Raw genomic sequence first — 15,705 nt, 5'->3', positions numbered from 1 at the left:
AAACTGTTTATCTCACACTTACCTACACATTTTTATCAGTTAACCCTTTAAGTTTGAAAACTTTTTAAGTATTTTCAAAATATATTTGAATATATTTTCAAAATATAGTTTTCAAAATAATACGTTTCAAAATAAGTTTGAAAAGTTTCCAAACTTTTATTTATTGAGTGTTGAGATTTATTTATTGAGATTCATACATATTATTTTTATTATTTAAAAATGAAGTAAATGAGACTCAAAGAGATTAAGTTGAAATTGTGGAACCTGAATGATCACATGAAATAAATGTTAAAAATGTATTTTTGCATTAAAAAGAATTTGGCAGTTTTTAGCATCAGAATATTCTCTTCCACTGGAATGTAAAGTTGATGAAAGAATGATCATATCTCCTTTTCTTACTATTGTCTTGCCAGTGCCAACTATAGTGCTTGACACATAGAAGTCACTCAATAAATAAGCAAGAAATGAATACTTCAGTCAGCAACTTAAACAGACTATCAGCACCACTCAGTGCTTGTAGACATATTCCTGGTTTCACATCTGAGCTGTGCCATGTCCAGCTGTGGGACTTTGGATGAGCTGCTTCTCTGTACCCTAATAACTAGAATATCAGTACCCAACTCAAGGGGTATTCTGAGATTAAATAAATTAATGCACAGAAAGTGCAAAGTACAGTGCCTAGCACACAGACAGTCTCAAGTGTCAGTTTTTATTATTTAGCACAAACGTTTCAAACTTTTTGGCCTCAAGCACATTTGTAGGCTATTAAAAAACATTGAGGATCCCCATAGAGACTTTGGTTATTTGGATTATATCTGTCAATATTCACCGCATTTAAAATTAAAACTGGGAAGTTTTAAAACACAAAAGGACACAAACACATTTCCTTAGTCATTCTGATGATATCATCACGATGATATCATCATGTCATATAATTTCTGAAAAATTCTGTGCACTTGTGAGCATATGTGAGTGAAAAAGGCAAATAACATCGTGTTATATGAAAATGTTTTGACCTTGCAGATCTCCAGAAGAGCTCTTGAGGGCCATCAGGGGTTCCCAGACGACCCTTTGAGAAATAATTATTTGATTTAGCACAAAGTACAGTGCTAAGAATTAGGGATACACAGAGACACATGACACAGTGTAAAGTTTAGTGAAAGAGAGAAACTTGTACACAAATAGGGACCATGCAATTAAGTACTGGTACAATGCATGGGCCAATGCTGTTAGAGTTTCCGGGAAGCAGTGACTCGCTGTGCTAGGAAGGATGGCAAGAGGGACGATGCCACCAAAGAGAAATCACTCACTCACTGTTTGAAAAGAGAAATAAAACAGATTATTCTATTGCACATACAACCTAAAATCCCTTTTTATGCAGAGTCATCTCTATTGATTTTATGATTTTTAAACCGTGGTGTGGTGATTATGGCATTCACAAATTACACTGAAAATTTATTATCCATGAAATAGATGAAAATATTAACCATAAATGTTGACTATGGAAAGATGAAAGTGTGACTCTGACTATATATAAAAATGTATAAATAAATATTAACAATTTCTTATTCATCATTCACCCGAGTTCAGTTTTCTCATTGGAGTTGTGTTTCTGAAGCTAAGGGCAGAACTGAGCATAAGACAAGCAAAGAATTATACCCCTGGGACCTATCAACTGAATGGAAACTATTTCTATTCATTCATATGTGTATAACTTTTTCCTTCTTCAAGAACAGACTACTCCATTCTTTTTCCTCTCTTAATATATATAAAAAGACAGATGAAAACAAAAAACAACCAAACTAAGCCAAACAAACAAAAATATTTGAAGCCATATTTTCTCTGTTAAATGATAATAGGCTGTAATTCAGAAATAAAGCTTAAAAGTTGTTTCTTTTTTTCTCTTCCTGTTTAGTTCCCTTGGGGAGTAAATCAGCAGGTGCTGAATTAAGGAGTGTGTATAATACCCTTCATAAACTATTACACAAAGCTGTTTTTACTGTTTTTCAACACAAAAGCTTTCTATAGTTAGCATAGGCACACAGAATTAAGAGATGAGTCGTCCAGAGGAGGAAGACCTAGATAGATAACCTAAGGAAGGCCAGTCAAAACAAAAACAAACAAACAAAAAAAACTATTATGCTGCCTATTGTGGAAAGACACACTCTGCTGCGTAACCTATAATTTATTACTCTGGAGACCTAGTCCCTTGCCACCAGCAAGGAGTAGTATTTTCCATCCTGCTGTGAATTAAAGATTACAGCCATTGATTGTTTCAGAAATAATCAAACTACCATATTTCCCCATGTATAAGATACACCCTTTTTCGAAAAATTTGGGGTTTAAAAACTGGGTGCATCTTATACAGTGATTGTATGAACGCAAAAACAAGCGCGAAAAAAGCGGGAAATGCAAGTAAAAAAATCTACAACTACTGTATAAGACGCACCGTTTTTAGACCCCAAATTTTTCAAAAAAGGGCGCATCTTATACATGGGGACATATGGTATATTAGTGTGCCATTATATATTATATGATATTTGCAACTGAGTCATTTATTGGAATATACAATTTCATTGGTTTACATTTTTTTAATGAAGTTTATACTGGAATTGAAAATATAATACTCTGGGGAAAATAAGACAATTGTGAATTATGCTACACATACAATTTCACTAATTTGGAAAAGTGGAAGTGGGAAGGCCGTGTGACTTGATGAAGAATTGGACTCAGAGGCTGCTTTAAAGGACATGTAGATATAGACTGCTCCAAAAGAGACTCTCAGAAAGGTCCATCCAGGCTCTCCTTAAAGAGCATAGAAGGATCACTTAGCATCACATCGGAAGTGTCTACAATAAGATAATGCCGAAATGTTTGTTTTTTTTAAGCGCTTACAGAAAGTTTGCACTTTCATGCATAGCCTACCTCCTCTGTAATCTCAAACTCTCATATGTGTGTATTGCATATTTTGTCAAATTAATACAACTAATTCTGCTTTTTTCCCTCAATTATGGTGCATTTTAAATTCATGGTGATTTACTGTGATTACATAATGATTTTTATTTTATACTCATGATATGAGAGATAAAGCATCTAAGGTGCTTTGAAAAATGTGCCAAGTGTGTATTTTGGTTCCTTTTTTACATACCAGAAAAACAGGCATAGAGGGATCAAATACCTTGCTGAGGAAAAAATAGGGATTCAATAGCAATTGTAGATCAAAGATCTCTATCTCTTGATTCATATTCTAACTAAGTTTCCAACAACTAAGCCCACTCAAGAAGGTATTTTATAGGTATCTTTTATAGCTGAGGAATATAAAATAGATGAATGTATTTGCCCTTACCACTTTTTTAAAAGACAAAAGTAAACATTTAAATTTACATTACAATACAATGCATTTATTTAAAATTACAGGTGAATTCAACAGCATAGATATCGCTTGTTGAGAACAGTTTGTTTATCCTCTCAAGTTCTTGCATGGTATGGAGTGTTTCTGAGCCTGTTCCCTCTGTTTACAGCTACAGCCGTGTCCAGCGAACAGAACCCCGTTATTATAATCGCAGTGGTTGCAGTGGCAGGGACCATCATTCTGGTATTCATGGTCTTCGGCTTCATTATTGGAAGAAGGTAAAACACAAATTTCTTCTAACCTCCATCACAAGATGTATTGACTTTTCAGAATTATCAGCCCATTACTTATTGTTTAGTATTATTAGAATCGTAAATGCAAACGTTCTTTGTCTGATATGAAACATTAAAGGTCAATATTGTTATTCTCTGAAGGTCAAAATACAGTGCGAGCTTAATTATTGCCTGAAGTTTAAGAGGATGACTGTTGTAATTTCTATTGGATGAATTTATTCTTTAAGTTAATGGTTTGTAGAAGCCATTTAAAATCTGTTCTTGTTGTTGTTGTTTTTGTTTTCTAGAAGAAAACTATAAGCAAATATTTACTCATTGATAAATCTAAATGTACAAAGTATGTTCCTTCTACATTGTCTCACACAAGTACTTTATATTCTGTGCTCTTTTTAATCATATAATTGCTATAGTATTATTAAATGAATTTATAACTGTGGACAGGAAGTTTCTTTTCAATTTTGTTTATAGCGCTAACTAGCGTGTTTTGAAATAATTAAGGTAAAATAATTGTACTAAATTTTAAATATATAAAGTGAAATTATTTATTGTGTTTGACACAAATTTTATTTTTTTTCTAGGCACTGTGGTTATAGCAAAGCTGACCAAGAAGGAGATGAAGAGCTTTACTTTCATTGTAAGTGTTTGGCTTTTTTTAATTGCTATATACCCCAATTAATACAAAAACCTGGTTCTGTTAGTATTGGCATGAATAAATTCCTAATACATCATGCTTGAAATTATATAATGAACTCAAAGTATTGCTTTAGAGCAATTGACAATATATTTAGAATGAAAGTCATATGATAACAAATTTCAAAAAAATAAAATATATTCTGAAATGTAACCTCATAAGGGATTTTAATATAACTGCAGGATATTATGGTGCTTTTAGGTCACAATTTTTCCTTTTGCGAACTTTGCCCAAATGTTTCATATGATTCTAACAATAACCTGTTAAACGTTGCATGGCCCATGTTCTAGCTAAGGAATTCATTTTGAATTAGAAGGATAGGCCCTTTTTTTCTGCCCAGTGAGTGATACTGCTTTGAAAGGCTAAGCTAAGGAGCCTCTTTCTTTACATTGTCTATGCATTGCCTATCACTGATAGATATTTTATCAGACATAAAAAGTATAATAATAGGATTTAATCCTCCAGTGTTTTGCTGTGGATTTGGGTTGCCTGATTCTTAAAAGTTCATTTTAGAAATCATAGAGGAGAGTTTAGGTAACCAAAGAAAATAGATGTCCATTTACATTAATCTTGTTCTTGTTCAACGTCAATGGCAAGTGAAAAAAATGAAAGACGTAAGTAATGCTGTGACTTGGTGCATCCAGAGTAAAAATCCAATAAACAATTTTAGTTCTGATAATTAATGTTGTTCTTATCCAAGCCCATTATTCCTATTTTTAATCCTTGAAAATGTTAAGAACAATTTTATTTATTTATTCCCTTAGTAGCTATAATAGTTACCAATTTTTTATGGATAGCTAAATTTCCTAATTGGCACAAGAATTACACCTATTATTGTGTGATTTCTCAAATTATTATGACAATATCTTAAGATAATATATTGTCATACATTTAGGACCCATCCAAAAGTCACAAGAGTATATAAGCATGAATCAAGAAAATGTGTTCTTTAAAGACACAATTTATGAATGCTGTTGTTATCATTCCTGAGTTTTTTCAATGTGTTTTTATTTGTTGAACCAACAATTACCTTGACTTTAGTTTTCAAAAGAGAAGTGACTTTAGATAATACATATCCAAATTGATTATAAAACTCTGTAGCATTCCAACCACTAAGTAAAAGGTGTGGCCGGAAATGGCTTCATCATGAAGTCAAGCTTCAGGGCCCTCACTTTCACAGACCCCTTTTAAGGCCCTGGGAGAGCCCTAGCAATTCTACATATAGAAACTTTATTTTTTCTCCTTAAAGAGGGTATCCCAAATTGTAGAAGGTTCAAGTTTCATGAAACTTATATCTCCCTCTGATTATGACTAAGTTCCTGTGATTCAGCTGCCTCCCCTCTGGGATTATTTGAGCATGTTATTAATGCTCCCAATGTTGGTGCTTCCTTTGCTAATCCAGTAGTGATTTATCTGTGACGAGCCTCAGTGATGAGAGTGTCACAGGCAGTTTATAGCAGAGGATGGACAGAAAAAGCGGAGGTTACTTTTTTATCTCTTTCATGCTATGAGAGAAAATTTTTAACATTTCCCCAGACAGGAAGAAGAGGATCAAAACTTGAATGCTTAAATTTATATATCTAGTTGAAAATGTATAGAGAAGAATAACATAAGACTATAGTTCCTGAAATCCCTGATTCCATCCCTATGTGAATAATTTGATGGCAGAATCATTTAATATTGCCTTAATCAGTATGTCACTTTGCTTTCTTTTATTGGGTATACTTAAACATCCCAAAATGATCAAATACATTTTAGTGTATTTGGTTTTAGCTTGCAGGTTAATTGACAAGGTAAATTGAAACATGGCTTCTCTAAAACGTGTGTAGCCTTACACTTAATTGTCATCCCTCAATTTTACTATTTTGATGCCATTTGCTGTTTTTACATTTGACATCCACTTTATAATTTGAAAAAGTAGAGCTGCATGTTTTACTTTCTAACATAGACAAGATCAGCTTAATAAATATGAACAGTCTTCATCCCTAGAGCAAAATATCAATTGTGGTTTTAGGATATTTAACATTCATGAGAAATGTAAATGAACTACTAAAACACAAAAAAAGTCTCACACTTTTAAATTGAGATAAGCAACAACCAGAATATTCAGAAATTATGTCAATGTTTTTTTCTTAGTTTAAAACATCCATTTTTAAATGAATAATGAAAAAAAAAGTGCACTTAACATGTCCTGTTCTAGTAAATCCTTGATATTTTTGAATCACCCATTTTACAAGTTATGTTTTCTTATCATTCGATGAGAACTAGGCATCTTATTTGATTTTATGACTGTATCTAAAATATGTAAAACACAACACTATGGTCACCAGCTATTTACAAGTTGGTGTCCTTTTATTCCTTTAGTAAACAGACAATTTTCTTAGGTGCTAAGACACCAGATTGAATTTGTACAGAAACATGAAAGCAACCATTTAACTAGCTTTTAGAGCACTGAATTTAGTAGAATATCCAATCATTTGTATCAGGCACCCTCAACTCTCCACTGCCCCAAGTGCTACATTTAAAGATATAAACACAATGGAGGAGTTTAGTGAAGCAATTCCAATTTACATTTTGTTTCCTCCTACCATTTCTTCTAACGATGTCTTTGAATTGAAGCTGGGCAGTATTTCATGTTTTTATGCCAAAATTGCCCTGGCCTGTCAAAATGTTTTATGACAGCTTGAATAAAGAACCATCAGAGATGCCATTTGAGATGCAGAAGGTTACCTCCACTCTAGCTCCCTTATCACAAAAAAAAAAAAAAAAGGCAAAAAACAATGAAAGAAAGAGCATAAAAAGGGAGAAGATGGCTCATTCTCCATCTGCCTGCCAATCTAGGAGGTTAACCTATTGTTTTCTTCCCTTCTCTCTTTTTCTCTTTCCCCCCTCTTCCCTCTACTCCTTCTTCTCTCTTTTCTCTTTCTATCGCCTCTCTCTTTTCTTCTTGTGTTTTTTTTTCATGTTCAGCTTTAGTAACAAATGAGCATCTGTCAGTTTTATAAACTGCAACAATAATTGTTTAAGACAATCAATTTTGGATAAACAACTACAGCAGAATAAATCAAGATTTTTAAATCCCATTTTCCTTTATACATTCTGCTTCTTTTTGTTTGTTATGTGTTTATTTTTGAAATATAATTTTAATTTAATGTGATGGCATAAGCACAGTTAGGCTGCAGTGTAATTCATAAAGAAATATATTGTTCTCCAAATAGTAAGATTTAATGAAAAGATTGTTCAGTGGCTTTGTTAAAAACAATAAAGTTTTTTTGAGGATATAGTGTAATTCTTTTCATTGCATTAATATAACCAAATATATGCCTATCTATCTTATCTTTGTCTTCAACCAAATGATTATATTTGGAATACATTATTGTAACTGGATTTGATTTAAAATTCTCGTAGCATTATCTGTTACCTGCATGCTTCTGGGTGCATTTTAAGAAGATTTTAACTTTTGCAACTTATAAGATGATTCTATGTTGTTTAAATTTTGACTACCTTTTCTGAGGCATATTGGCTACCTCCTTCCAGAGCCTTATAATTGAAAGTTCATATAAACCATTCTTCTTTCAAATTGCTGTCATACATGGTTAGCAGATGCCAGGAATATTGTAAATTTTCTAACTTTAAACTTTGTACATCTGGCCTCTATTGCCCCTCAAGGTAAAAATGAAACTGTGTCTTTAATAGATTTCTCTCTGAGTCTGTGATAGCGGCCCTCACATCTTGTATTAATTTTATGTATGTGTCAACAGTGGTTGGTCTTTAAAGAAATAAATCAAAAGAACAAGTAAGATGTCTAAATGTTTTTAATATCGCTGTTAGTGTAGTAGGCTACCTGTATATGAAATGTCTTCTTTTCCCAGTGTATTAATTTGATGGATTGACTGACTGATAGATTTACAAATGTGTTTCCAAGTCCATTACAAACCTCACTATGGCTTGAACTATGCCAAGATAGCAGTGAATTTAATTAAACCTCCAGTCTGATAAGCCATGTCAGAGAATTTTGGTGATGTCTTCTGTTGATTTATTGGAAAAGCAATTCAGTTAGTAACCTATGAGCTGGATCCTATGTTACCTATAGAAGCTTGCAGATAATACCTATACGCCCGCAGACTGAAGTAGTCTGTTAAAACTGCTGTGAATCAGGTGATGTGGAAGCAAGTTCACTGTTCCAAGGAGCACTCTGCATAATGAAATTCCTGGGCTGACTGCACAATAAGTGCTTTGCTTCATCACAGTCATGCTTTCTTACATCATTACAGTTAAATTTCCAGGCACCAAAACCTACATTGACCCTGAAACCTATGAGGACCCAAATAGAGCTGTCCATCAATTCGCCAAGGAGCTAGATGCCTCTTGTATTAAAATTGAGCGTGTGATTGGTGCAGGTAAGGCTGCTGTAGCTTCCTTGTTCAGCTGTTCCATTTAGCCAAGATCGAAAGTCATACATCATTATGACAGGCACATAATTATACCTCGAGTATAGAACTTTTGCATTTACCTGAACTGTTGGAAGCAATGAGGCTGTACTTGTTTATGAAATCTTAAGAAAAAAAGTGAAAAAGAATCATGTGGCACAGAGAATCTGTATATCTTTTGGCTTCTGCTGGGTTTTTAAGATTCTGTTCTTCTGTAAGCTATTAAGTTCTGGCCTATTGCTCAAGAAATGACTTAGTACTTTAAAAAATTAGAATGTTCCTGAATTTTTATGGAATACAATTCCTCTTACTTGACTTATCATCTTCTTGCTAAGCTTTCTTTTTTTATATATTTTTTCTTATATGTGCAGGTATTAGCATTGTACTATTTAATTTCATATAGAAAGTTAATATGTATGAATTACTTAAAAAGAATATTAGTTCCTATATATGCAATGTATTTCCATAATAATTTTACATTTTGGGGTCCAAGTCCCTTTAATCTAGCAGTCATATGAATTCCCGGCTTTTAAATCTTTAAGAAACATTTGCTCCTTAACCTGTAAAAGCAATAGAAATGTTTAGAATTTGCTTATGTGCCCTTATGCTTACTAGACAGTGTACATTATACAGCTTACTTCCAATCGAAATTTTGTTTCTGAAAGAGATTTTGTTAATCCAGTTAAAACACAGTTAGCTTGTGTAACAATTTAGAAAAGCTTTAAAGCACTTTTAAAGAATTATTTGCATTTGTTTTGAAAGAAGAAATATTTCTGAAATTAAAATTCACCTTCCGGTTTTGTTACTTCAGGAGAGTTTGGAGAAGTCTGCAGTGGTCGTTTGAAACTTCCAGGGAAAAGAGATGTCGCAGTGGCCATCAAAACTCTGAAAGTTGGTTACACGGAAAAACAGAGGAGAGACTTTTTATGTGAAGCAAGCATCATGGGGCAGTTTGACCACCCAAATGTCGTCCATTTGGAAGGGGTTGTTACAAGAGGTAGGTATTAATTATATCTTTAATTTATCAAGTGGATTGTCAGAAATTAGTGTTACTTCCTGCATAATAAAAAAACAAATTATGAACATATTGCATATTCTAAATGAATGTGGGTTTTTTTTGCCCCTTGGTATGAACTGTCTAAATAATTCTTCTTTTGTGTCACCACCTCAGGAAAAAAAAAAATCAAAATAAGGGTGTGAATTAAAGAATAAATCAGATAGATAGAGTGACTGATATTTTCACATAGCTTCAAAAGCCATAAAAGTGATACAGTTAAGTATTTACATTTTATATTAAGTGTTATTTTCTCTGAGATTTGTTCACAAAGGAGGAGTCAGAAGAACACACTGACTTTTAGTTTAATTTTATGAATAGTAACCATGTTCCAAACAGACATTTAATGACTCTTTGACCTTAGCAGCCGCACTAGAACTGTTCAAAACATTCAGAGGCCACCCATTTAGTCTTTAAAAAGAGCATGCATTTTATCTCGGATGAGAAAGGGAATAAGTTTTCAGTTGAGGCTGCGGTTTCTTAAGCAACACTTATTTTTTTACATTCATGTTTTGTTTTGTTTTTTAATTTTAGGGAAACCAGTCATGATTGTAATAGAATTCATGGAAAATGGAGCTCTAGATGCTTTTCTCAGGGTAAGTAACAAAATTATTCTCCCATTCTAAATATACTATACATGTCCAAAATAATTTTCTTAACTTTTTTTGGAGTGTGAAATGTGAACTTTATAAACTTTAACAAGTCAGAATACTTATTGTCTTTGAAAACCAGATTAAAATTCAGAGGCCTGTAATGCACAGCATAAGTAATAGAGTCAATAATATTGTAATAACTATGCATGGCGACAGGTAGTTACTAGACTTACTGTGGTGATCACTTTGTAAGGTATACAAATGTTTTAACACTACGTTGTACACCTGAAGTTAATACTACATGCTAGCTATAATTTAAAAAAATTTAAAATAAATTTAAAAAGTAGTATAGGTCAAATAAAACATATCAAAACTTTTATAAACAGTAAAGTTCTGCTGAAACGTTAAAAAAATTCAAAGGCAAGGAATTGATTGAACTAGAATCTTTTTGATCGTTTAAGTAATGAGATGTAGTTAAAAATATAGTTTCCATTAATATGTTATCTCAAGTACAGAGGATACCTGAAGCCCTGTAATATGAATACAAGTTGTAGAGTAGCATTTTATTTTTCCTGTACAATTATAAATGAAATACAGGCAATACAGAGAATACTAAAAAGTGGGATAACCACTGAATGTTGTTGTGATCCCAGTTCTGCTCTGTGGAACCATTTCTTTTATATTGTTATGTGAACACCAAGCATAAAATGTAGAATGATTAACATTTTTTAGATTAATGGTTTGTGATTAGTTTTGTGAATGGTAAGTTCTAAATGCATAAACATATATTTTTATTCTCAGAGACTTTTCATCTAAGAATATGAACACGTTAACAGTGTTTTAAATCACAAAGAGAAAATAATCTAAAGAATAAGAGGACATACATGATCTATCTAGAATGATACATTCAGCCCAGATTTATAAGCAATTAGAGGCTCTGGAGAAATTCGTATTGCTGTATCTTTTTGATGTGCATAACTATCAGCTCTCTGGAAGAAAGCAACACCCAGCAAATTCATCTACTTAAGCCAGTGTCCTAATGCACCATGTTTATAATTCAGTTGGAGAAATCTGTGGGTTAAAAATTCATTAGAATTATATGGTGACCAGTCCAGTTGCAAAGAGGTTTCAATCCCCTTTGCTAGTACGTCTATTTTAGAGAATCTTTGTTGCAAGTAATGTTCCTACCAATAGCTGAAGGAAAAATATAAAATGAAAACAAAGTCAGCCAATATAACCTTTTCTACTTTTTAGTTTCTCTTTATCTCTAATCAAAAAGTTCTCCCCGTTTTTTTACCATTTGGAGAAAAAAATATTAATATATGTGTCTTCACCCCTTTATATATTTTTAGATTATTTGTATAATTTTTTTAGCAAATGAGGAAAACACTTAGCTGTCAGGGATGTTATTTTTGGATATTCTGTTCCCTAAATTTGACCAAAATATTAGCATATACCTTTGGATTTGCATAATCTGAAAATATTATTAATTAATATTAATAACATACCAATATAAATGATTACCAAAACTCTATTTTATATTATTTGACTATCAGTTAAATCAGCACCTGCTATGTTTTTCACAAATGTTTTTATTGTAAAGAAAATTAATTAATAATTCCTATTATACAGTAGCAAATGACTAGTGTGCAGACATTTTTCATGGAGACTTTTTCCCCTTTCATAGTGCTGGTAACGACTTTTATTTTTTCTTCCTATAGAAACATGATGGGCAATTTACAGTCATTCAGTTAGTGGGAATGCTGAGAGGAATTGCTGCTGGAATGAGATATTTGGCCGATATGGGATATGTTCACAGGGACCTCGCAGCTCGCAATATTCTTGTCAACAGCAATCTTGTTTGTAAAGTGTCAGATTTTGGCCTTTCCCGGGTTATAGAAGATGATCCAGAAGCTGTCTATACAACAACTGTAAGAGAAAGTCTATTACTGCATCTCTTCATAGTCCTGAGATTTTCCTACCAAGAATGCAGGGCTCAGTAATACAAAGCCAACAGGGAAAGAGAGGCAAATTAATCTTAGCTTTTTGTTGTTACTGTCTTTTTTTTTTTTTTGGAAGAATCATTGTTGCTTTTACAATGTACATATAGGATAAGAAGAAAAATGATAAGAATAGCAAGATGCTTATCTTCTATTGGGATAGTCATATAAATAATATACATAGTCAACATCTGATTGCTAGCACTCATAAATGTAGCAGAAAAATATAACCCTGTTTTAAATAATGATTTTAAAAGAAGATTTACTATGCTAAGTCTAATCATAATTTTTGTGAGGTTACACTAAAGGAAAATATATGAGGGTTTACTTAAATACCCCGTATTTCATTCCGATTTAGTAGTTATTTTGCCTAATTTGTCATTGTCTTTTTGTTTTTCACCCTGTTTCTGGTTTTTTGTTGTTGTTTATTTTGTTCTTTAGACTCCAGTTGTCATTGTCTTTTGACTAGACTCTTGCCCTAAGACCATATAAGGTCCATTAAATTGATTTGCCTTAACAATGAAACCTTGTGATGATTTTAAAAAACAGATTAGTAACTTTAAATAAACTTAGGGAGATTTAAGATGAATAGGCCCAGTACTGTTGAATTGCTAACAAAATATACCAATGTTTAATGATAGCTTTATGGTTCTGCTCTAAATTATTTATAAGCTATTATACATCTTTAAAATGTCAATTTCTTTTTATAACAGGGTGGGAAAATTCCAGTAAGGTGGACAGCGCCTGAAGCCATCCAGTACCGGAAATTCACATCAGCCAGTGATGTATGGAGCTATGGAATAGTCATGTGGGAAGTTATGTCTTATGGAGAAAGACCTTATTGGGACATGTCAAATCAAGATGTAGGTGTTACACTATTTAAACAAAAAGGATTTAATACATTAATATTCATTATTATTGGAACATGTAGGTAATGGCTTACGAGAAGAAACTTCTGTAGAATTATGAAAAATATGGCTGAGTTTTCACAATTATTACCAAAAATTACCATAATAATTACCATAAATTAGGGGTTCAATTAGTTTAATTTTGGTTTCATTTTGAAAAATTGCTTTTTTTAAAAATTTAAATTCTCTGGATATAATAGAAACAAACAAAGGATATTTCCTCCTTAAAAAAGTAATGATGCTGTGCTCGCACAGCTATAGTGGGAGAGTCACATGAGTAAAAGAATCATTTGTGGAGAGGAAGGGAAGGAAGGTTGTGGTTGTGTTTTATTTGGTCTTGGAAGCGTATTTTTCTTTTTCTTTAATGTTCTGAGAAAATGTGTTTAAATTATCTATTGTGTATTGATTTAATTAAATTTTAATTTCATGACACAATCCAGATTTAGTGATCAATATTAGTAAGTGTTTCATAATGATATTTTAGACTGTAATCACAGTGGAAGTATTTTTGGAAATTCCTAAAAAAAAATAGTCCTCAGTAAATGTGTATCCTCTTACATGCTAAGATGTAAAATATACTACTATTCTTTGACAGAGGAAGCTAATGGCAGTTCTTGGGGTTTACATCTCACACCAAGAGACCATTTATAAAACAAGATAGGAAAAGTGAAAGTGAATTTTTGCTTCTATGAGGTTGAATTTTATAAAGTTGACATTTTTGTAGGTCAGGAACTTTCAAATACTGGCAGATTCATATAGTTCAACTTATTGACAATGTGAGTGAAATTTAGATAAAAGTAGAGCAAGTGTAAATCTAGAAAGGTAGCCTGGATTTGAACTAGATATCTGGAGAAGACCTTGGTTCATAGCTGATGAGAGAATTCACTAAGAAAGTTCAGAAGCAAAAGCTTAGCAAGGTGTACAGGGCCCAACCAAATAGACTCACTTTCCTGTGTTACATTGGTAGTGATTCAAAATGAAGATTAGGTTGGAACAAATTGATGAAAGGCTTTTTTGAAGGAGTCTGAAAGTGTTACAAATACATATTCGTCAAGAGTAGAGTAAAAAATAAGTGGTGCTTGAGGAAAGCCTGTATTGCCATTTAGGAGAAGGATGTTTCTAGCAAACTAGATCAGTCAGTTCTATAAACATGCACAGCAAGAGAAGCTGACTAAAGTTAAAATTTTCTTATTTTTCAAAAAGAGATCATGAACATTGTTACATTAAATCAGCATCTTTGTTTTTGAATTTAGAATTTTCGATATAGAGTTCCAATGGTTCTTAAAATCGATCAATAGTTATTTTTAGACAACCAAAGTCAGGTCAGTCAGATGGTTGGTACAGTTATTTTCAGTACATTTTCCTACAAACTTCTTCCTTAACTAAAAAGTCCACAGCCTGAAAAGGGAATGCTTTTAAATCATTTAAATCTTTTGGTATTTTTAATTGAGCAATGACATGAAACTTTTTTATTTGTTGCTTTGGTATTTCTTTTTGTTTTCAAAGATAAAAGTCTAAATGATGAGTCTGTTTGGCAAAGGCAAAGTTGTTAATATTTGACAGGTCTCAGTGTCAAAGATTTCATGGGCTGTCAAAATGAGGGCAAACAAATCCTTGGGGCAGAGAAAAAGAAATATTTACATTCCCCAGACACTCTATAGAGTTTCATTTCTTTTGACACCTTCCTTCTGTACTAGATTCAAACATAAAGGGAATGACAGGAATATAAGATGACTGAAATTCAAAGTTCACTTAACTTCTAAAAACAAATAATAGAAATAGTTAAGAAGAAAAAAATAAATATCTTCAAATGTAATTTTTTAAATTCCCTAAGTATCATTCTTTATTTTTCTTGAAAATGAAATATCACAAATATATAATTAGTATATCAAGAATTAATAAACATTTTTATTGATCGAATGAAATTATGTCAACAGTGAAGTTTAGTTCTGACCTAGAACATTTAGGACCTTTTTTCTTTTTAATTTTGAAGGTCTGCATTATTAAATTTAGGTACAAGTTTTTATGGTAGTAAGAGATTACCGATGCAGTTCAGTTTTTATAGTGAAATTGATATTAATATTCCTCTTGTAGCATAATATTCATTATTTTATACTTGTTGAATTGTGCTATTTGAGCAATCATATGTTTAATTTTCAATATGCAAATGGTGAAAAACCTAGTTATTTAAAATAACATTATTCTGGTAGAAAATTCCCTTGATAAAAGCTTTTTTTTTACCTTGGAGTCTCTGGGTAGGAGTTCACGGAGAGATTTGATCTCTGAAACTTCCGATGCATATGGAAATCCTGTGTATATGTGACTATCTTGTGTTTTTCTGAAAAGTTTGCTTTCATCAGATCTTCAGAGATATTAATTTTTTA

The 15,705-nt window shown here is 32.2% G+C and overlaps 1 protein-coding gene across 6 annotated transcripts in view; it reads left to right on the top strand.

The window, feature by feature from the left end:
* EPHA7 (EPH receptor A7) overlaps positions 1 to 15,705 on the top strand; it is a 168,998-nt gene that overhangs the window by 141,749 nt on the left and 11,544 nt on the right. For 2 of the 6 annotated variants that reach the window (XM_019663237.1, XM_019663234.1), the window contains exons 8-14: positions 3,522 to 3,630; positions 4,224 to 4,279; positions 8,611 to 8,736; positions 9,578 to 9,763; positions 10,355 to 10,416; positions 12,135 to 12,344; positions 13,127 to 13,276. In XM_019663237.1, coding sequence (XP_019518782.1) covers positions 3,522 to 3,630; positions 4,224 to 4,279; positions 8,611 to 8,736; positions 9,578 to 9,763; positions 10,355 to 10,416; positions 12,135 to 12,344; positions 13,127 to 13,276 — 899 coding nt within the window. The other 4 variants (XM_019663233.1, XM_019663232.1, XM_019663236.1 and 1 more) reach the window with 3 other exon arrangements.

The sequence above is a fragment of the Hipposideros armiger genome, unplaced genomic scaffold, assembly GCF_001890085.2.
Source record: "Hipposideros armiger isolate ML-2016 unplaced genomic scaffold, ASM189008v1 scaffold_387, whole genome shotgun sequence".
Taxonomy (NCBI): Eukaryota; Metazoa; Chordata; class Mammalia; order Chiroptera; family Hipposideridae; genus Hipposideros; species Hipposideros armiger.
The sequence above is the reverse complement of the archived record's forward strand: the minus strand, read 5'-3'. Positions and strand labels throughout refer to the sequence as shown.